This window comes from Rhipicephalus sanguineus, chromosome 1, assembly GCF_013339695.2.
Source record: "Rhipicephalus sanguineus isolate Rsan-2018 chromosome 1, BIME_Rsan_1.4, whole genome shotgun sequence".
Lineage (NCBI taxonomy): Eukaryota > Metazoa > Arthropoda > Arachnida > Ixodida > Ixodidae > Rhipicephalus > Rhipicephalus sanguineus.
Genome location: NC_051176.1, coordinates 49,824,546 through 49,849,752, shown reverse-complemented (window position 1 = coordinate 49,849,752; position 25,207 = coordinate 49,824,546). Strand labels below are relative to the sequence as shown.

Sequence of the window (25,207 nt, the reverse complement as noted above, 5' to 3'; positions counted from 1 at the left end):
ATTGCGTCCATGATGCGCGTCCTAGCGAAGAAAACGAGGAGGGTCATGAAACCCCGAGAAGGACGGTCAGCGCGACGGGACTTCGTAAACCGAAGTCGACGGCATCTTTTCAAAGCCCGCCGTGCAATGGCGACCCCTTGAATGCTACTGTCGCGTGCGGGCACCAGTGCTGTCTTTAGCGCAAGTCAGGAGTATCGAGACGTTCTATATGAACGAGAGAGAAGTACAATGGAAAAAAGTACATAAGGCGCAGTAAAACTGTCCCTCACACGTTGGACGCCACCTAAACGATGCCGATCATGACACTCTCTTGAGAGGCTCATCATCCTTTTCTGTGAGAAGGAGAGGAGGTGAGACCGCAAACATGGTTTGCGAACTTTCTTTCCCTTTTTTTCTTCCCTTTTCTCTTTCATTCTTTCTATGTCGTCCAGCTGTACGCGCGAACGATGTCGTCGCTGCCTCCTTGGCAGTGTGCGCACGCGCTCGTGGCATCGACCGTCAGGCGGAAGGCGGTGGCCCCCGAGATGGACGGACGGGTGTGTGCTGCGCTACACCGAGCACTTCGCTATATCGAGGTAACGCCACCCGCGGAGCGCGATCCCTATTTACTGCGCCTTCTTTGCACGCTGCTGACTCGCGCTGAACTCCTGCCAGTCGGCCAGCCGTTCTCATCTCTCGCTAGCCTTATTAGATGCGAAGCAGCTTATGGCGGAGTTCAATCCGGTGTGCGGCGTGACCACCCTTACTGCGCATCCTCCTCCCCCTCCTCTCCTACGCTCCCCCCTCTCGCGCACCTCATTTTGAGGCGCGCGAGAGGGGGGGGAGCACATGAGGGGATGCACATGAGGGGACGCCTCATGTGCGTCCCCTCCCCCTCTCCTACGCTCCCCCCTCTCGCGCGTCTGTCGACCGCGTTCCCCGCTCGCCAGGCTAGAGGGCAGACACCACGCGCGTAGCTTTCCTCATCGCTGTCCACTACGCTTTGAAAGAATGGATGCAGCTTACGGTGCCGGACTTCGCCCCAGCTTAAGAACCTGGCGAGCCAGCTCCTAAAAAAATTACACGATCTCCCACTCAAGCGGAGCATCTCCCCGCTGCTTCACATCCACACATGGTTCCCTTTAGTGGGAGATGGTGTAATTTTTTCTTTATTTTTAGGTGCGAAGCAGCTTTTGCTCGGGGCTGTGTCCGTCCTTCCCTCACGCGTCCGCTCCCACTCGCGCATGCGCCAACTCTCCCCCCTCTCCTCGCGTAAGAGCGAGGAGGTGGGGTGGAGGAGGTGGCGTGAGAGCTGCCTCCGCTTCGTTTCTCCTCTCCCGTTTCTCTCTCACTGCCTCTATATAATGCGGCGCGCGCTCGCTCCCGTTGCACTCCTTCGCAACGGCGCTATGGACGCTCGCGAAGCTGAACGTAAACGGCAACGCCGGCAAGAGAATCTCGAAGCTGCGAGGCAACGCAAAGCCGAAGCGCAACGGAAACATCGAGCTGGGGGGGGGGGAGGGGGTAACATAAGCGGTACACAACATTACATAACTCCACACACAAATGAAACATACAAATGGAACAACAATGGAAACACCAGTGAACACCCAGCGCTGCTTCGGATCCCCACATGGTTCCTTTTAGTGGGAGATGATGTAATTTTTTTGTTAGTTTTCGATTTGCACGACGCGGCACTGTTACGGTGGCTTACAGTGCTGCAGTAGTCGACGCAGTGGCCGTTACCATCCTTTCACCCCCTTTCTTTCGTCGTCATTTTATCGTGAATGCTTGCCACACACAGGCCGCTAATTGTGGAGGGCGTGTGTAGCCACCTTCTAAGCTAAATGAAGCACGCGATGCGTGCTTCGAGAGCCCGAACCGAGTCCTGCGAGTTGGCAGGCGTTTGATTAAGTGGACAAGGTGTATACCTGGTGGCTCGGGGAGAGAGTGATGTCGCAAAAGCGAGAAATAACTTCCCCACCAACGTTACTGATGTGTATAGGCATAGGCGTGCGCACGAGGAGGGCAGGGGGCACCTCCATAATCATGAAAGGATCGAAGGCGCCGAGTCTGCCTTTACTCAGTCAGCCCTGTCCCGTCATTCCACGCAGGTCGATAATGCCGGCCGAGGACCTCTGATATTGCATTCCAAGAACATCCCCGGATAGCCGGGGACCAAACTGAGGTAAAGCACGGCATCGCTTATTTCCTTTTCATTTTTGCATCGACTGCGAAGATTTTCTTTTGCACGCGACCAACCGGCGGGAGGGGGGTGGGTTGATGAAACTTTGTCTTCCTAAGGGCCAGAACCCTGCGCACGCCTGTGTGCAAGGCAAATTATAGGAAAGTACCTGCTGTAGATTTCGAGCGAGAAAAACTATGATCATAATGATGCTATGTGGTGTGTAGTGGCTTAACGAAGCAAGCGTATTTTTTCTTTTTGTTTTTCAGTTTCTGGAACTGGAAACGAGCGAGTATCAAAGCGAGCCGGTATGGTGTGAAGACGATTTAAATGTACACCGACCACGAATATTCACATAAAAGAGGCTCCCGCCTTGTTCACAATGAAAAGTCTTGCTTTTATGTGAACATTCGTGGTAGGTGTACATCTTAATTGTCCTCATGTCTTTTCCCGATCAGACAGACCGGCTCTCGACTTCGAGCCGGTATACAGTGTCTGTTTGCACCTCAACAGCTCTGGTTCACGAGCGAAAGCGTTGCATATGACCTCATATCACCGCCGTAAAAAACGCCAGGCCTCGCGGAAAGTGCAGCACAGTCACAGCGAAAGCTCGAAGAGCGGCATTTCTAGAGCCCGTTAAAAACTCTCTTGTGGCTACTAATACAAGTACACTAGCAACGTACCCACTACGCCACAAATCATAATTTTTGTGAAGTTGGGAAGCACTCATCACGACATTACTCGTCATTCTGCGGACAAGCGAGGTACCATATCTGTAAGGCATTATGTGCAGTTTCTTGATGCGACGGCTGATGACGAAGAATTATGACTGAACCTTTTGTAATGGGTTGACAGCTTTAAAGGACCCACTAGTTACTTAATTCGCATTGTGTGACGCCCGGTCGTTATTTCACTCTCCCACCACGCTTTATAACATACCAATACGATGTCATAATGCACCAACTTGCCCATTCTGCAGTACTTTATAACATACGCTAACGTGAGAAAGAGATAGAGAGAAGGAATTAACTTTATTGAGACCCTGAGGAAATGGATCATGGGAGCCTTATGGGCTTCCTCGGCAACCAATAGAAGTGCACTTGCGAGGAACCAACTACGCTATAAAACATCATAATTTTTGTGAAGTAGGGAAGCAGCCACTATGCGATTTTTCGTCATTCTGCGGAGAACCGTGGTACCTGCTATACACCTGTCAGGCATTATGTGCACTTTGTTGATGCTGCGGCTGATGACGATGAAGAATTATGGCAGAGCCATTTGTTATGGGTTGGAAGCATTCAACAACCCACTCGTTGCGCAATTCGCATTGTGTGACGCCGGGTTACAGAATTCGCGTTGTGTTACGCTTGGTTGTTATTTTATTCTTCTACCACGCTGTACATTACATATGTTAATGTGGTTCCTTCCCGATATGAAGCCTGTATAAAGTCTTTTTGCAAAGCTGTTTCAAGCACCGGCATGGCTGTGAGGTAGAGTACTGGGCTCCCACGCAGAGGGCCCAGGTTCGTACCTCGTTCCATCCTGGAAATTTTTTCTTATTTCGAGCGATAGTGGTTACGGACACCGGCGGTGGCAGCGGACAACAACGGCGCCAAAAACGGCCCTTGTTGTCAGGGGCGTCGCCAGAAATTTTTTTCGGGGGGGGGGGGGGTTCAACCATACTTTATGTATGTTCGTGCGTGCGTTTGTATGTGTGCGTGCCTATATACGCAAGCAAAATTGAAAAATTTCGGGGGGGGGGGGTGTGAACCCCCCCAACCCCCCCCTTGGCTACGCCCCTGCTTGTTGTGATCTCATAACAGCTTTCGCTGTAAAACTTGAATGAAAAGGCTGCCAGTGAAAACCAGTATAAACCAGCAGAAACATTTTCACCTGGGCAAGGATTCCGCCTGGAGTTGCAAAAGTATTTTGCCAGATTGGCCCGCGTGGGGCCATTAACCTACATATAATAAAAATGCTCTCACAGACTCTCGCAAGTTTGCATGCAGTGACGGTTTGGTCACCTTCGCATCAGGAACAGGAGAGAGAGGAAAGGCGGGGATATTAACCAGTCTAGAAACACTGGTACGCAATGCTTGAAACATGAAGATAGGACAGAGTAAGAGACAGATGAGCGCCAGAGCCATACGGCTCTGATGAGCGCCAATCTAGTGGCATGCCGATGCGCCTTGGGACAAGTGGAGCTATTTCTCCTCCTCAGTGTCCTCATAGGCTACATAGGCCATCGGCGATATGAGTCGCCCGCTGCGCGCTAAGGCGTGCCTTGCGGGACTCTAATAAAGTTTCCAACCAACCAACCAGAACAGCGTGCACACAGTTTTTTAAGTTGCATACGTTTGTGATAAAACACACAGATTAAAAAAAAAAAAGAAACTTCGTGCAAAACTGAAATCGAAACCTACAGACCTACATGGTGGCGCTGCAGCGCCTACGAGCGCTACGAGTGCGGTGAGAGACGCTCGGGCGAGGGTGAGCCTGCGAGAGTCGTCGAAGCTGTACGGTTGTTGCTGATTGTTTCAGGTTTAGTTTTTTTATTCTCCCTTTTATTGTCACGCGCAGCTTTTGGTTGATCGCGCCAAGCAAGCAGCGACGGTTGTCAGTGATCGCAGGTGTCGTCAGAGTAAATAGGAGTTTTCGGAGTTCAGGCAGTGTACAGTTCTTTGTGAGACATTTTCGTAAAGTCGGCGGCTGCTGCTTCGACGTAACTTTCGGGAACTCGGTCTTGAACAAGTGGCTTCACGGCTTCGCACTATGGCCAACATTAGCGGTGATAACTTTCAGCTGAACGACAATAATGGTACGTATGATGGGTACCCTACATGGTACCCAACCTTCTTGTTCGATTTGTTAAAGGCAACAGTTTTGCTCAGTTTTTGATCCTGTGTGTATGCGTGTGCCCTGCGTATGATTTCGATGTAGCTAATGCTAGCTCCGTCTGCTTCGTGACAATATTTCAGCTGAAGCCGGCACTGCTACTTCAGCAGCAGTGGCGCAGGTTTTGTAAGCGTTGCTCAATCGCATCGCAAAGTGACGCAACAACGGATTTCCCGAGGGTACTGGTATCGGAATTGAAGCACCATTAGCCGAGACTTGATTGGCGATGGTGCGGCAAGCGAAATAAAAGGTTATGTTGCAGACCCGAAAACGGCACTACCACAAACCTTTTATCTTTGTGAAGCGGTAGAAATAAAAAGTCCATTTCAGCACATCATCGTGTGTTATATTACGTCACTTCGCTTCTCTGATGAACCACTGGAAAAAAAAAAAAAAAAAAAAGCACCATTCACACTTCAAATGAAGGCGTCTTTTTGAGGTTTCGTATTAGTGCAGGTGCAAACAGCGCATTTTGACTGGATGTGCTGTGTTACAGAACTCTTGTGAAAACTTCAAAAAAAAGGTGTGTAGAAAAGTGTTGCTTGTCAGATAATGCATACTGTTCGTGGTAGTGGTGGTTAATTAGCATTCTTTTCAAGGGGCACCTGAAATTGTTTATTAGTTGGCAACTATAGTACTCTATGGTCAAAGCTATCGTCCAGCATTCTACAGGCACAATCTTTTCCTCCTTGTGTCCATTACCGGTCTTGCAGGTGACGGCTCTGTGCACTCACTCTTATCACACTCGCATGTGTGTTTTGAGTCACCTAGTCGCATCCAGCACAAGTGGCGTTTTTTATCTAGGCACAGGATATGTTCACATTTGCTGAGCCGTCTTAAAGCAACTGTGATACATAATATATTCTTTCTGTTGGGCTTCAAACTGTCAAAATGAACTTTTTTTGTGTGTGGAACAAACTTGCAGTTAAGTGCAACAAGTTGTGAGCCCTTTACATATGTGTGCAGCAAGTTTGGTTGATTGGTTGTGGCAACATAACTTTGTGTCTATAGAGGGAAAAAAAAAAGAGGAAGCGCGCCTAGCTTCCACAAGCGAACCTCCTCGTGTTCATGGCACAATTTTCATCATGCTCCTGTTTCATCTTTTTTTTTTCTTTTTTGCTGGGCTCAAGGAGAAGAAAAAACGCCAGGCCTGCACGGAAAGTGCAGCACAGTCACAGCGAAAGCTGGAAGGGTGGCATTTCTAGAGCCCCTTATAAACTCTCTTGGGGCTACTAATACAAGTACACTAGCAAGGTACCCACTATACCATAAATCATAATTATTGTGAAGTTGGGAAGCACCCACTACGCCATTATTCGTCATTGTTGATGCGACAGCTGATAACGATGAAGAATTATGGCTGAGCCCGTTGTAATGGGTTGGAAGCTTCAAACGACCCACTAGTAACGTAATTTGCATTGTATGACACCCTGTAGTTAATTCACTCTCCCACCATGCTATATAACATACTTAACATTAAAAAAAGAGAAAGAGGGAAATAACTTTATTGAGACCCTGAGGAAATGGATCAAGGGGGTCTTATGGGCTTCCTTGGCAACCAATAGAAGTGCACTTGCGAGGAACCCACTATGCTATAAAGCATCATAATTTTTGTGAAGTAGGGAAGCAGCCTCTATGCCATTTTTTGTCATTCAGCGGAGAACCGTAGTACCCACTGAGCACCTGTGAGTCATTATGTGCACTTTGTTGATGCTGTGCCTGATGACGATGAAGAATTATGGCAGAGCCCTTTGTAATGGGTTGGAAGCATTCAATGACCCACTCGTTGCACAATTTGCATTGTGTGACGCCTGGTTACAGAATTGGCGTTGTGTGATGCCTGGTTGGTCATTTTACTCTTCTACCACGCTGCATTACATATGTTAATGTGGTTCCTTCCCGACATGAAGCCTGTAAGGGTCCTTTTGCAAGGGAGTTTCAATCACTGGCATGGCTCTGTGGTAGAATACTGGGCTCCCACGCAGAGGGCCCAGGTTCGAACTCCATTCCATCCTGGATATTTTTTTTTCTTATTTCACGCGATAACGGTTATGGACACCGGCGGGGGTGGCGGACAACTACGGCTCCAAAAACGGCCGTTGTTGTGATCTCTCAACAGCTTTCGTTGTAAAGAAAACTACCAGTGTGTGCCGAGCATCCACAAGGCAACCTCCTCTGACGCCACTCCCTCCTCGTGTTCGATGCTCATGGCACAATTCCCAACATGCCCCTGTTTCATTTTTTTGGTTGGGCTTCTAGAATGTCATGTGATGCTCCCTCTTAGATTTTTTTGTGTCCATGTTTTGGTCAAACGCACTGAAAAGTTAGCATCACTTGGTTATGCTGTACTAGCATGGGCATCGGCAGGACCTCGTCTTGGGGGTTCTAACCTGTGTTGCATCGCGGCTGTGGGAGGCGAGGAGTGGTGGTGTACCTCTGGCCGGGCAAGTGCTGGTGTGGCTTAAGGGCTGCAAGTGCCCTTTTGGCACCCTCTGCCGACGCCCATGTGTACTAGTGCAGTTGCAAGGGCTGCTGCAGGGTCCTTGCAGATGTGCAGACTGCTAAAAAAAAATGCATGTTTCGTACAAAACTTTATTCTAACGTTGCAGGGCATGTGGGTTTTGTGATAGCACTGCTTTAGAAATACAGTTGAAACTCAAATTAACAAAGTGATGACCATGCTTGAATTACTTCATGAAATTGGGAAGTTCGTAATATCGAGAAAGAGATTTTTCGGTCCTTTGAAATGTAATATTGTAACATAGCGACACCCAAAAGCTACAGCGGCATTGTATTTGTCACTAACCTATGCCTGTGTGTGTGAAAAGTCCGTGAGGGCGGCCTGGACATGGAGCCTCCCATGTATACCAGGCACACTGTTGCGGGAAGCTTTGACAGGTTCGCTATATGCAGAGGTAGGGAGAACCATAGGCGTGTGCAGGGTTCCCCTTCACGGGCGGCAAAGGTTCATCGCAGCAACCCCCCCTCCCAATTATGTCAATGTATGGCGCTGACATTGCCCCCCCCTCCCTATTTTGTCAATTTATGGGGCTGACTTTGCGTCCCCCTTCTTAGGTGAATAGCCCCCCCCCCTTGCGCACGCTTATGGGAAGAACGAATGCAGTGATCTTGCGAGCAAGTGAAGTTCCGGGGAGGTGATCAACAATGCCATCTCTCACATAAATCATGAAATAACGACAGCAGCCATGGTAGTGTCTCTGTGGGAGCATTTGCAGGGAAAAGAGGCCGCTGCCGGCACTAGCAACGTGTGGTACGTAAGAGGGCTACCGGCTGTTCAGTCCATTGTTCTGTGCATGGGCGCGGCATGCAGCCTCGTCAAAATAAAACTAGGGTCGTGACAACAGAACGGCTTACGCGATAGCATTAGAGTGCACGCTCCAAGAGAAACCTGTCTGTGTAAAAATGAGAAAGAAATTGCCGGTTTTTTACTAATTCTTTCGAGGAACAACTTCATTAAATTGGGTTTGGTGCCAAGTTAGTTTCGTTAATTTGGTCTGATGACAACATCGAACCCTATGGACGCCTGTCAGGAAATGGAAGTTTCTTCGTTAGATCGAGAACTTGTAAAATGGGGTTTCGTTAGATCGAGTCTTAACTGCATGTATGTATGATTTTGCCCCATCTGCTTCTTTTTTTTTCAGCCAACAGCAGCAATGAGACGGATGCAAAAAGCCTTTTTGGAGGGTAAGGAACATTTCAAAAGCTTCTTTTAATCTCGTCAGATTGTATATATTTCATTTCCTCGTGTAAACAATAATAGGAAGTGGAGGCTAATAGAAATAAAAATTTCGGTTTGTCAGCATTGTTTGCTAACACTACATGTGAAGCTGGTTTGAGCTGTTATCAGTGGTTGCCTGTGGCTAAGGTATGAGCTGAGGATAACGCTCGTGGGCAATCTCAGTCAAGAGTGTGAAATTGGTGGCTGTACAGCTTCTAAGAGGTTCCTTTTATTTTTTGCACGCTGTTTACACTTGCTAAGAAATAAATGCAACAGTTAAAAATATTGCAGAAATTCAGAAATATCAGAATTTTAAAATATTGAAGTTAATGTTTCAGGTTGTTGATTCGCTTCTAAAAACACAAAGGTGTTGTTTGACTCTGGAAATAATTATCATCTGCAAATGTTGTTCTAATTTTTGAAGGCCAGAAGTTTGTATTTTAAACAAGGGATGGTGCGCGACGTCCAACCTCGAAGTTTAATAGCATGTGCATGGATGGCAAATGGCTGTCCATAGAGAGGAACATCTTCAATGCATTAGCACAGCTAAAGAACAGTGAAGCCTAATGTTAGGGCCTTGCACATAAAATTTCAGGTTGCATACAGTGATCAACATTGACCAATTAGAGCAGTGTATCAGTTAGTTATGCACACATTGGGGCTGGGGGCATCAAATCTATATTGTAGCATGATAGCTAGCTAGTATGTTGCATTGCCTATGATGCGCAAACCACTTTTTTTTTTCTGGATATCTGAAGCTTCTTGTTTTTGCATGAGCTTATGTACAGCGGAATCTCGTTGATACATTTTTCACGAGAACCGATAAATAAAACCTATTATGCATAAATCGTATAAACCAAAGAGGTTAAAAAAAGGAGGAAAATATGGATACTCCTTCGGACACTCACTTTTATTGAGCCACATTGAAGTAGCTGGTCAGTATGCACTGCACTTTCTTCTTTTCATCCTTGGACGCATAGGTCGCGCCTGGCAGCGATCTTTTCGCCGCAGTACCGACACTGCTGGAGCCTGAGCGGCTCTGCAGTGTGCACATCGTGGCTTATTAGAACGCAGTTTGAGCTAGTACACCGAAGAATAAATGTAGGATTTTCAGATATATCGGTCAAGATCCACTTTCACAGTCGTATTATCCAATTTTGGGCTAAAATGTGATCGTATTAAATGCTTGAAAATGCATTATTTCTAAGGGATGTTCGTCGGGAATAAAAAGAAAAACGTATTATAGGTGTGTCCAGATAAAATCGAACACGAGGTCCCGGTCACAATTCCCGATTTTGAGGAAAATTACTCTAGGCCTAGGCATTAGACCCAGAACAATGGTTTCAAAGTTGGTTTTGTGAAAAAAAATTTTGTTTGCCTGAAAAAAAAAATATATGTAAATTTTGTCGCAAAAGACACTTTTCCACCAATTTCGCAATTTCTGAATTTTGAGTGCACCTAGGGAAGAAAGAGTGCAGTTCTTGGTCACAATATTTATTCCCTTCAAAGAACAAGTGAAATACAATCTTATGAGCCTATTATTTTTCTTACCTGTAAAAGCACTTTTGAAGAAAAAAGTCACAAACATGGCAAATCGCACAAAATACCTGTATTTCAGGACTTTCTTGCTTCAAACAAGTTAAACTGAGAATAATAAAACTCAGTACATATTAACTTTGATATGCTCTCTTTTAAAATAATTTTCGTGGTTTTATCGCGCTTCGTTTTACTTCAGAATTGGGCTGCAACATAAGCGGTTTACTAAATACGCTGAAGTTTGAAAATAGTTTTCTCAAAAAGGGCCATTTAAATTTTTTTTTTTCAATCCCCCTGATTGAGGTCAAAGATGTCATCTACCATTCTGCGTAAAAAAACGTTGCATTATTTTGGTTGCTAACAAGTTGCACTGTGTCACATGTGACCAAGTCAACGTAGCGGTCGTGCCGCTCGTTACGTGCTGAAAATCGGACATAAATTGTTCAAATTAATTGTATGTGTCATAATCACAAAGCATCAGCTCCACAAAAACAACTGTGCAAACAGGTGTCATGGTGCACCAAGCTTTGTCTTGCGATCAGCCGCTTGACAAACCAACAGCAGCGGCCGCTCGATGCTGCGAGCGCTCACGTTACATGAGTGCTGCTTCGACTGCGGACGAGCTCCGGCTGCGGACGAGCTCCAAACTGCACTCAGAGGACGAACGAGAGAAGGAATGCATCACTGTGAAAGTTAAAAGGCTGTTAAGTACCAGAAAAAGCCATATTATACAACAAGGACTCTGCCGGCAATTTTGCAGTGTGAGCGTTGCAGTGTGAGAGGTTACGAAAGGTAATTGCCGTTAATCAAAGTTTACTGAAAAACAGGGGCCACACCCCCAACTTCTCCAATTATCCCTGTCCTGCACCACCTGTGCCCTCCTCACACCCGTCAATTTCCTAGCCTCATCTGTTGATCTGATTCTCTGTTGCCCCCAGCAGTGTTCCCCTTTTCTTTCATTATGCACACAGTGCTGTAACTGGCCACCAGATGTCTTCCTTGCACATTATGTGGAATGTTCAGTTCTGCTTGGCTCTTTTTGATGTCAGAAATATATGTACTATGTGTTCCTGGCCTTTCTGTGTGAAGCAACATAAATAAACATAAACAAAGTGTTGCATTGGGTTAGTTGGTATCCATAGCCATCAACTTTAGTGCAGAATGTACTACAAAGATTCATAGACACTGTGCGTTTCGCGTGTCTGTGTCTGTTGCAGATTCTGCACTAGAACGCCTATAGGTACTCATAATGTTGCCCTTAAAGTTGGGAGCTTTCACGTTAGGTTCGGTACAACCATCGCAGTCTTTATAGGCCAGCTCCGGCGATTTTTTGAGCTATATGGATCTCAGTGAAATTCGCTAGGTACATTGCTTTGAACACTTCTGTCAAAATTACAGGCTTGAGAGATGTGCAGATTGCTTGCATATGAACTTTATTGATTACCTCGAGCCACCCACATGGCTTCCCCCGATTACTGGCCACACTGTGTGTGCCGTCAGCTTGGGCACAGCGATGGATGTGATGGAAGTGCTGTAACAGGTGCTTGGGGATGCAGCTTACTAAGTGCTGCAGCGTTGAAAAGGTAACGATTGTGTTTGTTTGGACAGCATCCACCTTGCTGGTGCCCTTGATATTAAAAATATTTAAAGGGGTCATGAAGCACCCCTTGGGCGTGTTGAAAAAACACATCCTGCGGAAAGCTGACACGGCTATGAACTGCTCTGCCAAATACTACAGTCGTGCGCACCGCGTAAAGGCCACAAGCGGAGCGCGAAGTTGCCGTTTCCCCAGGCGCCCTCTTTTCAAACAGAGGCCGGTTCTCACTCTCGTCGGTGGGCGGGACGTCTGGCAGTTTACGTCGCGGATCTGGCAGTTTACGTCGCAAGAGACATAGCATGCTTATTGGCCGATAGACGATGTAAATCGAGAGAGGCGTTCGGATCAGATGCGCTTCTTGCCGCGGGGTGCCGCCACTTGCCGGCGCCGCACTCCTCAGTACACGGTAGCCGCACTCGCGCGAGCGAATCACAGCGGGAGAGCGATCGCGTTTCATGACGCGCGCTGACGTAACTTCTTTCCCCCATGCCATCCCTCCCTGTCTAGCTTCCAGTGCGCTCGTCGGCACGAGAAAAGAGAGAAAGCGCTCGGAGCGTGCGCCAAACCCCCGTAACTCCGCTGATTCTTGACGGATTCGAGAAATTTTTGCGGCAATCGATTCGGGAGGCAGTAAACTCCGATACTGAGGTCATTACATCATTACTTGGAAAAGTGGTTCATGACCCCTTTAAGGCCAGTGCACTTGGAATTACGCCGCTGCCAAAAATTTACACCAGCAGTGAAGAAGAATACATTTGTTTGCGTTATGTGATTGCATGGCTTATCTCTCTGCCATCAGATGGCACTTTTTGTCCGGACTGCTCAAGTTTGTGGATATGGTAAGCATGTAAAATGCTAACACTGAGAAGTTTCTGGACAAGCTAACACTCTCTTATATTGTTATGGGAAGAATGCATAAGTTTGTGGACTGCAGCGTTTATTGTTGCGGCGATAGGATCGATGAAATGAAATGCATGCGAAGTATGAGCCACGTCTCACACCTTAACGTACACAGATAGACCCGGTGTACATAATAGAAACAGTATCCGTACGGTAAACCAGCACTGCTAAAGACCCTTTTCTTCCGGAGACATGACATGAGTGGTGCGGTGTGGTCATGTTTCCACTGAGCTGAGCGTTTTCTCTTCGTGCCTTATGCAACTGGCCAGGGCAACATGCCTGACGTGGTTTGTGCCTCTTATATGTAACATGAAGACAGTACTGCTCGGTTGAGTTTCGGTTTTGCATCTTATCGCTTATTTAATATTTTGGAATTTGCTCGGCATTTCTACTATCAGAAATAACAGGAGCTTGGGAACCTAGAATTGCCATTAGCTAGACATGGTAAACAAATCGCCAGAGTTGGCCTTTCATGAGTGCATACACCTGTGTGTGCCATTGTGGCGATGCCAGTTTGTCACTGTGCATCACGAGGTTTCACCAGTCACTCCTTTAGTCTTTAAACAAAAATAGAAATCAACATTCTAGCACCAAACATTTGGTAATAGATGAAGACATAACTGTGACTAGGCCAACAAAACTTACATCAGTTTCGATAATGAATCGTCATGCAACTTAAAAGCAAGTGATCCTGTCATCCGCTGCAAGGGCTTACACCTGCTTTGTATGTTTTCTTAGTAGCTGCTTCTCCTTGTGTCGGCCTTACTTTGTGCCCTAGTTGCAGTGGCTTTGTTGAAACGCTTTGTCCACATGGTCCTGTCTTTTGTGCTACTCCTTGTTTCATGCCCTAGTGGTGGTGGTCTGTGTGTACACTGCTTCTGTGTTGTGACTACCCCTGTGCCGTCCTTCCCCCGTTTGTTGCAATGGCGGTGTTGGCAGTCTCTCTGTGGGCTGCTGTGTACCCAGAATATTCGCTGGGCGGCCAGCCTCCAAGTACCCGGTGCTGCCCACGTCGCTCGAGGACGAGGAGTACAAAATGACACACCCGAACCGAGGCAAGTGCGTGATCTTCAACAACAGGGTGAGTGTGCATTTGGTAACCCTACTTTAGACAAAGTGCACTTATTTATATTTAATGACACTCTAATCCTCGACTGAGTGTTATAACAGGGAGGAGAAAACAAAAGTTAAAGAAAAATAAAAACCCATCACTATTACAAAAGCTATGGAACACCATTATGATATAAAACATTAACATTAATGCTCAACAACAGCTTGGCCAAGTTCATTGAAATCACAAGAACATTGTTTGGTAGGTCGTTTCGCGTTTCAATCTCATGCAGAAAAAGAAGGAATAGCAAAATGTATCACTGTGAGCTTCAAATGGCAGAATAAGGTAATCATGGATGTTTCGTAGATATATTTTACCTTTAGAGGGATAGTGAACAAAATTAGAAAAAGTTACGAAACATCAAAATTCTACTCAGATAATGCAACTGTTCCAATAAACAGAGTTTATTTCACATATTTTTGAACAGTTGGCTGTAGTATTTTTGGAGGATTGTCAGCGCGTTGCGGCTGGACGCCAGCGCTAGCCATGATGTCAAAGTCACTGCGGTGGATGCAGGGAGCACGTGTCTTGCTACTTCCCTTTCGCCCCCTTTCCTTTACATCCCGCTCTCCCCCTTCCACAAAGACGCTAAGATGTGCCCCACTCTTTAGGGGCTTTACCCCACTGGGGAGCATTGTGCACGGCCGGTGCCATTTGTAATGGTTCTAAGAACCGTAGGGGGGCTGAACGGGGTGAGAGATGTGGGTGACGGCTAGCGTTGTTGGCACACCCGTTTTTAAACTTCACCTCCTGTAGTTCACGGCGCGGCTGCAACACACGGCACTTTGTGAAAAACGCATTAAATTTGTTATTTTCCTCTAGTTTCTGTCTGAAATGAAGGTTGTGTCTACCGATTTCAGCACCCAGTCTTTCAGCTTGTCCGAAAATCTCGATGGCAAAGATTTTGTTCAGTATCCCTTTAAGTTGCAGGTATTTATCCTTGTCAACTCTAATTTGATCTTGAAGCACTATTTGTACGCGCATTTTTTGTCTATATTTTCTTATACGTGCTGCTAAAGCATCCGGACTACAAGACTACAAGACATCTGCATCATTCAGTTTGTTATGTACCTTGGAATAAATTAAGTTTTGTAAAAGGGAAACCATTGCGAATATCTGTGCTTATTTTAAATAGCAAACTTTCCAGGTTAATTGGAGATTGTGATGATGATAAAAACTTTCATCCTGTATGCACAGAAAAAGAAACTGTTTACACACATCACTCTTGACGTGTCGTGACACACTGGATCAAGTCCTCACATGCATTTGTGCTCTGCTGTTCTCCACAGCATTTTGAACCCCATACGAAGCTGAGTGAACGAAGAGGCACTGACTTGGATGCTGATAATCTCTACTATCGCTTCCGGGAGCTGGGCTTTGAGCCGATCATCCACCATAACATGTCACGCAAAGCGATGCTTGATGAATTGGAACGGCGTAAGTTGCTTTACTAGCGCGGATTTTATTTAAATGAACAAGTGTCTGCTAGACTATCAGAACGAAGGAAACCATGTTTTCTTTTTGTTGCTATGATTTTGGATGCCTTGGACACTTTGCATGAAGCTTTTTGTCTCTTGGTGAATGTATGCACTGTCAAAAAGCGTCACGTAAGTGACTGTAAACTCTTTGATAGTGGTTTGTTCAAGTGACAAAGATGAAATAGTTTGTGCAGGTGTAACTTGTTTTGTCACTTGACAACTTGCTCTAGAAAGCCTAGGGAATGGGTAGAGGGGACTGCTTTCTTGTTAGACACAGCGATACGAAGCCAACAGATGTGAAGCCGAGGAAAGCATACACATTGTTAGTATTTGTAGTTATTGATTGAAATGTACAAATTATGAGATAAAGGAAAATTAATTAAAGCAGACAAAAAAACAACTCTGCTCTCTAAGCTTTACTAAATGCTTTGGATTCTGCTTGCACTATGGTTATGCAGCTCGAGGTGTGCTTAGGTGTTGCCTCACAGTCAGGACTTTTTTTTTCGGTCGTATGCTGGCTGGATTTTTTTTTCCAGCCAGCATACGACACAAATTTCATCAAATTGACCTTTATTACTTTTTCCCTTTTCCCAAAAAGAATATGTGAACAGTAGCATCATGACAACATAGCCAGAGTCGCTTTGGGATGTTAAACCCCTTAAACCAACCAGCATCATGGTGCACTGACACTGTGAACAACATCATACGCTGCTTACGTGTGACTGCTGTGTTGCAGGGAAGCCCATCTTCTCTGCAGACGCACATTGCTGCTGTGCACGAGGCATTTAAGAGCTCATTAAAAAATTTTATATTTTTAAAAATATCTTTGCACTGGTTGCAACAAGGCTGGGATGGTTCACCTATCGGTCCCAAAATTACAATATGATTATGAGGGATGCTGTAGTGCAGGGCTCTGGAAATTTCGACCACCTGGAGTACTTTAACGTGCACCTAAATCTAAGTACACAGACCTCTAGCATTTCGCCTCCATCGAAATGCAGCCGCCGCGGCTGGGATTTGATCCCATGACCTTCGGGTCAGCAGTCAAGCACCATAACCATTAGGTTGCCGTGGCGGGTCAGACGTTTGCAGTGAAATTGGGATCAGGTATTGCTGGAAACCATTACCCTCGGAGCCGCAAGCTAACAGACACAGCAAACTAGCATCTCTAGTTACTTTCAGTAATCCCAAGTTCGCTCGATCTCATTTTCATATGTTCTGTTAATTTCAAAACCCTTCAGTGACTTCACATTAATGAAGTTTACTGCAGTAACATATTTACAAAATTTTGTGTTTAATAGACAATTTTAGTTTAGCGTTAGCGTGATGGCGGGGCTTAAGGGAATAGCGTTATCGTGCCGCCAATGTTCGTTGCGGACGGCGCCTTTCAGTATAACGGGATGTCGTTTACGTGCTCAAGCTGTGACAGTGGCATCAGATAGCGGACTATGAATGCATTCAGAAAGTGAAAAAAAAAAAAAGAAAAACTCAAAATGCTCGTCTCTGTCCCTGCATGCAGCAATATTACTACTTATTTAGTAATGATAAAAGTAAATAAATATGAACCACACACCAAAAGCGAAAATTTATGTGCTGCAGATTTGTTTGCACCGAACTTCTTGTTAGGCCTAGGAATGTTCGAAATGGGAAACGATCTAAAAAACTCCGCTAAGTTATCCGTAATACTCAGTCGTCGAAGCTGCCTGAAGGCAAGCGGAGCCTTTTTACGCAGTCGTTTGCTACAAAATAAGTGAAATCCGTTCACGTCAACGCCAAAGTCAATTCGAAGCGGGCGTCCATAACCGCCGCCATATTTTATGTACACCTAGTTAACCACGCAAACACGGTAACGCTAAATCTGAAAAATAGCGTGTGTACGGTAAATGCTACGGGTTGTTTAGCGTACTGCGCGTGCACATTTCGATCCTGCTATTCCACTAAGCCCACTAAACTATAACTGTCTAATATGAAAATGCATCCGTGAAACAAATTTTATGAAGGTGAAATTTTGTTGCAGTCACCCTTCAGTGCTTTTGCAGTGAACCCATACACTGTCTGTCTACTTAGTGACACTAGCCTGAAATGGCTTTTGAACCAGAACTTAAAGGGACACTAAAGGCAAATAACAATTTATGTCAGAGTGAAAGCCCAATGTATGACAACTTCTAAAACGGCAATATTATCAACAGCAGTGCCCTACTTACCGAGAAATTAAGCTAAATGTATCACATGATGAGCGCCACGAGTGGGACATTTTCGAAGTGATCCCGATGACGTAGGGAAGTCGGCCTACAATAAATCACTAGTAATCAAACTAGCAGCAGTAAAAAAAGAACATTCCGAGCATCAAAAGACGTAATAAAATGCTGTTTGTTCGTTTCCGCTTGATTCATGGAAAACAAAACCTCCGTGGCGTTGCCATGGGGAACGGCGCGCTTGGTTCAAAGGTTCCGTTTTCGCCGAACTGTGCCTCGCCCGTCTCAGTGGTAGTTTCGGGATCGCGTACTGCCGTGCGTGTTTTGCGCGCTCGTGAAAGTCGCTCTGACAGAAAGTTCGACAAAATGCCGCATGCGTGTGATATTGCCGGATGCCCGAATGGTGCACAACGCCAGTGCTGCAGCAAGGAAACCGGTGTGTCTTTTCACTGGGTGCCGCGGAATGAACCCTTACGCTCGAAGTTGCTTAGTGTCATGCCATTGCGCCAGTGTGCTAAACAGTCTGCGTGTGTGCTCGCTGCACTTTTGTACTGAGGATTATGAGACCAACCGCAACTTGGTGACGGCTTTCAATGTGCCCATCCGAGCAAGTCTTTGCCGCGGCGCCGTTGTTGCTACTGTGGGTCCCGCTACATCCGCTCGGCTGCTACTAGTGTCGGCGGCCGCGCAGTAAAAGCGGGCAACGTTGGGCACGGCAGCAGTGACGTATGAGAGTCGTATTTTCAGACGGGAGATTTGAAGCGCGCTAACGCGATGCGGGCCACTAAAAACGTGATTTTATTTCAAAATAAGCACTTCCTTGGCACAAAAGCAGCGCTACGAGGTTTCTGGACCGCTATTTCAGCAATCAACGTCGACTTTGTCTTTAGTGTCCCTTTAATAATACAAATGCTGGCTGATGATTAGGATATTCTCATTGCATCGGACAGCCTTGTGGCATTGGGACTGGCCCCATAGATTTAGCGTATAATTGTGATAAAGATTTCGGACCCCTTGCTTAGCGCTGTTTTTTCAAACTCTGCCTGAATGATTGCATGCTAGTTTGGTCATCCAGTGGGACAGAAAGAGCCATTTTTTTTACTATGCTGATGTTGTTTTATACGCCCGTGGCATGGAGCTATGGTTGCCAGCACAGTCACAGGCCATGCTGCTGGTGGCTCCTTCTAACAAAACTGGCAAAGGCTATTCAAGTCGATTCAGTAATAACTGGCTGCATCTAAAACACAGGACAAACCAAGATGCCAAGTTCCAGTGGGTGCACTTGCGATTTGTCTTGCAAGTTTTGCATGCCCAGTGTTTGTTTACACTTTAGATTCTGAGGTAGTACTGGTCAACTTCTTTGATTGCACTTGTGAATTTCTGTAGCTCAGTTTGGTCAAACAGCTTCAAATGGCACCAGCTCCGTCTTTGATGTCTGTGCCAGAAATAGGTGGGATTTAGTCTAGGAAGTGCTAAGTAGTGACTGTTGCAAGGGAACCCTGCTATCATTGAGCTATTGCAGTACTGTCAACTTCTGATATGTTGCTAGGGGATGGAGATTTGGCAAAAGTGTTGCCCTTGATTTAATCCACCTGTAGGTCAAGATACAAACGTTTCCAGGTGGGGTATGCTTGAGTGATCTGTCTTGCGAGGTTTCACCTGACTGGCAGTGGAAGATGTTTAATCAAAAGAAAGGAGGAGAGGTTGGCTGGCAGGGGAGATGTGAAATTAGATGGCTGGTAGCGTTTCTAGCTCTGTGAAAAGACCTCACAGTGACGGGAACGATACTGACCATATACTTTGTTGCATTTGGTGCAGGATCACGTGAAATCGTGCAAAAATGATGCGGAATCCTAGGGCAGGATAGCTGGAGAATGTTGCCCCAAATTGCGGGAATGGGAATGTGTGGGAAAATGTATGCTGACAACCTTTTCTGGCCACTTGTGAAATGAAGTCACTTGTTTTCTGTTGTTGATTATTCAGGCTTTTGGGCGGTTGCAACCAAGTTCTAATTATCGGTCTGTGACCATATGTCATTTTTTTTAGTTGTATGCATTGTTTTAAGAGATTTATTTTAAACTAATGCATTTATTTGAGTAATGTACGCTAACACCTGCTATAACAGTGAGGGCAGTGGCGAAAGCTTGTTGTTGATTCTGATGTTCAGACAGAGGTATAGACTGTAAATATACTTCATTTGCTGCTTTTGCAGTGGGCCAACAGGACTACAGTGACGATGACTGCTTTGTTTGCTGCATCCTGACACATGGTGACCGTGACATTCTTTACGCAACTGATGGAAAGTTCCCGGTGGACAGTGTGATGGACCCTTTCCGTGGCAACGTTTGCCCCACTCTGCTTGGTAAACCCAAGCTGTTCTTCATTCAGGTTAGCAGCATTCGATTTTTGTGTGGGAAATTGTTCGTTAAACTGGGTTCAGTTAATGTAATTATTATTTTTATCTTATTTGTAAGTCGTGGGCACGTACAAGAAATGTGGTGTATTTACATTTGAAAAAAAAAAAGGTATGGTGTGAATTTGGTTATTTTTTTTAAAGGGATTGTGTTGGTGTCGTGCGACCCCTGGTGGCATGCGAAAACACCAGTGCGGTAAAGGTCCCTGTACATGCCACGGGGGGGTGCAGTGGGTGCAACTAGAGTTACTGTATATGCTACCTTTAGGTAGCAGAGTTGCGCATCTGTCTTCCAAATGCCGCTAGCAGCCATGCATTGCGGAGAAGCTGACGCTCGGGCTAATTGTTGTATTTCTCGACGCCGCCGCGCCAGTGAACTGAATTAACACTTGTCATCAACAGTGAATGTTTATCGCCGGTCTTCAAACCGCCTGACATGTTAATCGGCGACACGGTAGGCATGTCGCCTGCAAAAACGAAGTGCGACTTCACCGCATAGCTGTGGTTGCTAGGCGGACCTATGCGCAACTCTGCTACCTAAAGGTAGCATATACAGTAACTCTAGGTGCAATGGGAGGGTGCATAGAGTGACAACTAGTAGACCGAGCTTCGGCGAGGCTGACTGGAGACTGATCTCCCGCGTTTATTGCAGGTGGTTTTATGGATGGGGAGGAAGGGCGATTGGTCAGCGAGACACAGGTCACATGAGGAGCATGGCCACATCGGGTTGGTGGCAGCAAACAGGCATGGGGGAGGCCCAGCCCCAACCAGTGGCATGTACAGGGTCCTTTACCACACTTGTGTTTTCGCATGCCACCAGGGGTCGCACGACACAACAGATTGAAACAGCGCTTCGGACAGGACGAAGTGACGACGACAGACATGGCACTGACTAGCAACCAAAGCTTATTGCAAATAAACCACAGTATATAAGGAGCAGGAATCTGTGCAGGCAACAGAACAAAAAGCAGAATGTGCACATGCACCTAAAAAAAAGTCATACAACAATGATAATCATTTCGAGCACCTTCTAAGCAAGCTGTCACACTATTTTCCAGTAGGTATCTAGTTTCACTGCTGTGAAGAGAAATGGAGGGCACACTGACACAAGATACACATTGTAGTTGTATGTGGAAAGCATCTTTTTATCTCTCGTGTGCACCACTCATCCCCTTTCATAGTGTACCAACCAGCCCAGTCAAGCACAGTGCTTGATAGTTAAAAGAGATAGTTTTCTTTCAATGACTACAGCCGACCAGTAGCTGGGATGCTGAGTTGGCAATGCCATTGTGTCTTCCCTTGTAGGCTTGCCGCGGTGACAGGTTGGATGAAGGCACTCCGGCAGTCTTGGAAACGTCTGATTCACCGGGCCAGATCTACCGCATCCCGACACATGCTGACTTCCTGGCTGCCTACTCAACAGTGCCAGGTCAGTAAGACTGTACTACTATAACCATGATGTTATGAAATCAGTGGCACACTGTGTTGAATATTCCAATTCATTTTGGGACCAGCAGTCTGTTATATGCATGCTACTGGGAGGTATGCACTGTGGGTGCTTAGCTCTTTCGTTACCGCATGAAAATGGCCATTCTTTATAGGTCTGAGGAAGGAATTTATTGCTAGTATAAATAATGCTCTAGGTAACATTGCAGCACACCAAATTGTGCATAATGAATTGCTCTTTATAGATAACACAAGTTTCAAAACAAAAAAGATGTTACAAAACTTATAAAAAATCTGAAATCTACCACTTTTGCAGGAACTTGAGAAAAACAGTACAAACAAAACACAATATCTACAAAAATATTACGAACAAACAAAATTCAAAATATACATTTCGAAGGGAATTGGTCTAGGAATATTCTAAAAGAAAAATAAACAATCTGCATAAAGCCATTTTTCACACAGATCAAAAATACTGCAGACCAAAACTGCTTCACCGCTCGTGCCATGCGGTGAAGCAGTTTCTTGTTTTCGTGAAGCACAGGTGGACGCCACAGGTTTCACAAAGAATGTTCGTTTTTTTTCAACTTTGCATTCCTCATAGCACTTGCGGCAGTTTTTCCTTTTCGGCATCTTTTTGGGGTGGTGCTGCACTTTTTTTGGCATACGTCGGCATACGTCAGCATCTTTTTCGGCATACGTCGGAAGGCCCAAGATATGCATCCAAGCATATTTGTTAGTATATTCGCAGATGGTCCTGATTACCTCTGCTGTGAAAAACAGGGAAAAAAATCGCGCGCCGTCGTGAAACGTCTTGCGCTGCTCCGGTGTGCCGGGCCGAGATGCGCGCCGGGCGGCCTTCTTGGTGAAAATTGAAGCTTTCTGGCTGCCGGCGGCAGCACATCCTGTCCAAGCGCTGTGCGTATCCTGCAGATAACCAGGACACCTCAAAGGTCGTGCACCGAGATCGGCAGATAAGCGCTTCCGACGGACGAGACCGCTCAAGGCCGAAACGAAACTTACCGGTACACAGCTGAGGATGGCCCGGGCTGGCTCGAAGCAACGTCGCTGTCAGCGCTTGAAGATGAGCTGGTGTCGTCTTCGGACTCATAGCTCGACTCAGCTTCACTAAATTCGTGAGCGGGTTGAGCACGCTTTCGAGTGGAACATTTTTCCCGCGACGCAGCCCCGCGGGTTGACGACGCCATGGGAGCGGCCGAGAGATTGCCGCGCGCGCCGACACTAACGCCCGATGTGCCCCTCTCGCGTAGATAAAAAGAAACGAAACCAAAACTGCTGCAAACTGGCTAAAAAGGCCAGGTCAACAAGTTAGAGACGCGACGGACCTTCAGAAACGAGCTGTATTTGAATAATATTGCGCAAACTCGGAAGCAAAGCTCGCTAGTGAGTAGCAGGTGTCGTTTTCATGTAATTATCACAGCCAAAATTTATTACCTCGCAAAACTGACGACACAATTTGATAATTGACTTCTTAGGAATCATTTGATACCAAAATGTTGATAATAACGGAGCTCAAACGTGAGCAGCGCATTTTTTTCCCGAGTGTGGCAGCCACGCCCCCTTTTCCAGTAACACATGCGCATTCGTTCGCGAAAAACTCCGTCAAAAATCGTAACGTCGTCAGAGCGGGAACATTTAAACGGATTGTAGAAGAGCAGTCCCAGAACTAAACGCGAGATGCCGCAGCATGCACGGGAAAAATTTTTAACGCGTCAAAATCGGCAGCTTTTTTCGTCGATCACCGGTGATCGATTTGAATAGGCGTGGTAACGAAAGAGTTAGTGCAAGTGGCCATTGCATTTTCATACTGAGCACTGTATGAACATGTACTGGTGCTCACTGCGACTGTTTCAGATAAATTTGTGGTTGATTATGACCACAAGTGGCGACCATGCAGTCTTAATAGATGTGTTGCCAGCGTGGTGCCATTTGCCGTGCTAAATGCAAAAAAATCATGGCTGATCCCTCTGTCATAGGAATCGGTAGATCACAATAGTGAAATGTATCTTCCCAGATGTAGTTGATTGTTTATTGTGCATTGATATATGAGAGCTTGTACAATGTCCATTGGTGTTTGGCCGCTATAGCACTGTTTGACGTGGACGCACCCATGTTGATGCCTAGTGGCACGTCTCCATCCCGACGACTAACGCCCATGATCATGATTTGCGCCCTTGTGGTCGCTGAAGTTGTTAACGTATACTTGGACACAGCATATGGGGGATGAATCCCACACAAAGATAGCATCAACAAGCACATAATAAACACTGGTACTCCATATGCACTCCTTCAAAGCGTCGTCAATTGAGGTGAGAAACTGCAGGTGTGTGCTCCCCAGTAATAGGGTAACCTGTGCCTGTGCTCATGCATACACTACCACACTGCGTTTCAGGAACGCAGGAGGCAGAGGCTTGTAGCTTGAGTCGTGAACGCGCGAAGGTGTTCCACTGGCGGGTGTCTCGCTCCACCAAGGTGCAACATTCACCCATGGATGTCGTTGCCTTTCTGCAGTGCTTATTGCAGCAGTTCTGTTATACCTTGTGTGGCAGCTTCTGCGAAAACAGTGCTCTTTTGTTGGCATGAATGTTTTCAATGACGGGAGAACTAATGGCAATACCAGTGGTTCCACTCCTGCGCCAACTGCGCCAAAGTGCGCCAAATTGTATTTACTGCGCCATCCTGATAATATCGACGAAATTTGCGTCAAACTGCGCCAAAGTCTCGGGTTTGGGGGCGTCTATCACCGGCAATCGCACCGCCGGCACGTCAGAACATGTGCAGCTCGATCTTGGGGCTGCCAATAAAGTCGCAATCATGGACCAAGAATTATTCCGCTGAATAAATAGCGCTCGCGCGTGCGTTCCGAGTAAGGCACGATGCCATGCACGGTGCCGACGCAGCTTCTGTTCTGCAAGTCGGCTTGACAGCAAAACGCGCTCTCCGCAGAGGCTCGTGACGTCTAGGCCTATCGGTAGCGAGAAAGTGCGACGGCGTCTGTTCCAGAAACGCTGCTGATAGCTCGTTTCAAGCGTCGCACGGCACGTAAGGAAAGCAATGTTCAGTAATAACCACATGAGTGCCGCTAAAATGTCTGTCACTTCTGTGTCTGTCTGTTTCCGGACATCGCGGAATGAAATCTGGGATCGCTCGCAGTAGATATATGGGACAATATCGAATTTTCCTTGCTTCGCGTTTATGGAAAGAGCACACGAACGGTGGAAACGCGTTGACACCTTTCCTCAGATGTACTTTATCCATGGATCTTCATCCAGAACCGCTTTTTCGTAATTCCTTCCGCCAGCACGTCTGAGTTTGTAATCACTCTGCGGTAAATAGCCCTAAAAGGCCCTGCCCTTTCGAGCTCACGTGCTAGGGTTCCAATTCGAATTTTTTGCTTGCTTTTTTAAAAATGTCATCTCATTAGTAAAATAATATCCCCTGGTCGGAGCAGCCGCAAATGGGCAGCTGTCAGTAGCGGGCTCGTCGTTGATGGCCCACAGTGAAGCGGCTACGCCATGTTACACGTCCGCCCCTCGCTTTCGGGGGTCAATAGCTAACGGTTAAAAAAATGCCCCCACCTCCCCGAAGGGAATCGTGAGGAAATGCGAATGCATTTCTTGCGCCGAGAGTACATGGGGTAGTAATTTTAATGGCGTAAAGCTGGACACATCGACGCGCTCAAGTGTCTCCCTTTAGGGCGCCTCTTTCAACG

At 46.3% G+C, this 25,207-nt stretch overlaps 1 protein-coding gene across 4 annotated transcripts in view; it reads left to right on the top strand.

Annotated features, from left to right (window-relative positions):
• Nucleotides 1–4,628: 4,628 nt before the first annotated feature.
• Nucleotides 4,629–25,207, top strand: part of LOC119391161 (caspase) — a 31,308-nt gene continuing 10,729 nt past the window's right edge. The window contains exons 1-6 of one of the 4 annotated variants that reach the window (XM_037658847.2): nucleotides 4,629–4,982; nucleotides 8,722–8,764; nucleotides 13,798–13,912; nucleotides 15,232–15,379; nucleotides 19,828–20,003; nucleotides 21,334–21,457. In XM_037658847.2, the coding sequence (XP_037514775.1) occupies nucleotides 4,937–4,982; nucleotides 8,722–8,764; nucleotides 13,798–13,912; nucleotides 15,232–15,379; nucleotides 19,828–20,003; nucleotides 21,334–21,457 (652 nt within the window). In that variant the 5' untranslated portion in view covers nucleotides 4,629–4,936. Of the gene's footprint in view, nucleotides 4,996–8,721; nucleotides 8,765–13,770; nucleotides 13,913–15,231; nucleotides 15,380–19,827; nucleotides 20,004–21,333; nucleotides 21,458–25,207 lie in introns of all 4 variants that reach the window. The other 3 variants (XM_037658839.2, XM_049414342.1, XM_049414338.1) reach the window with 3 other exon arrangements.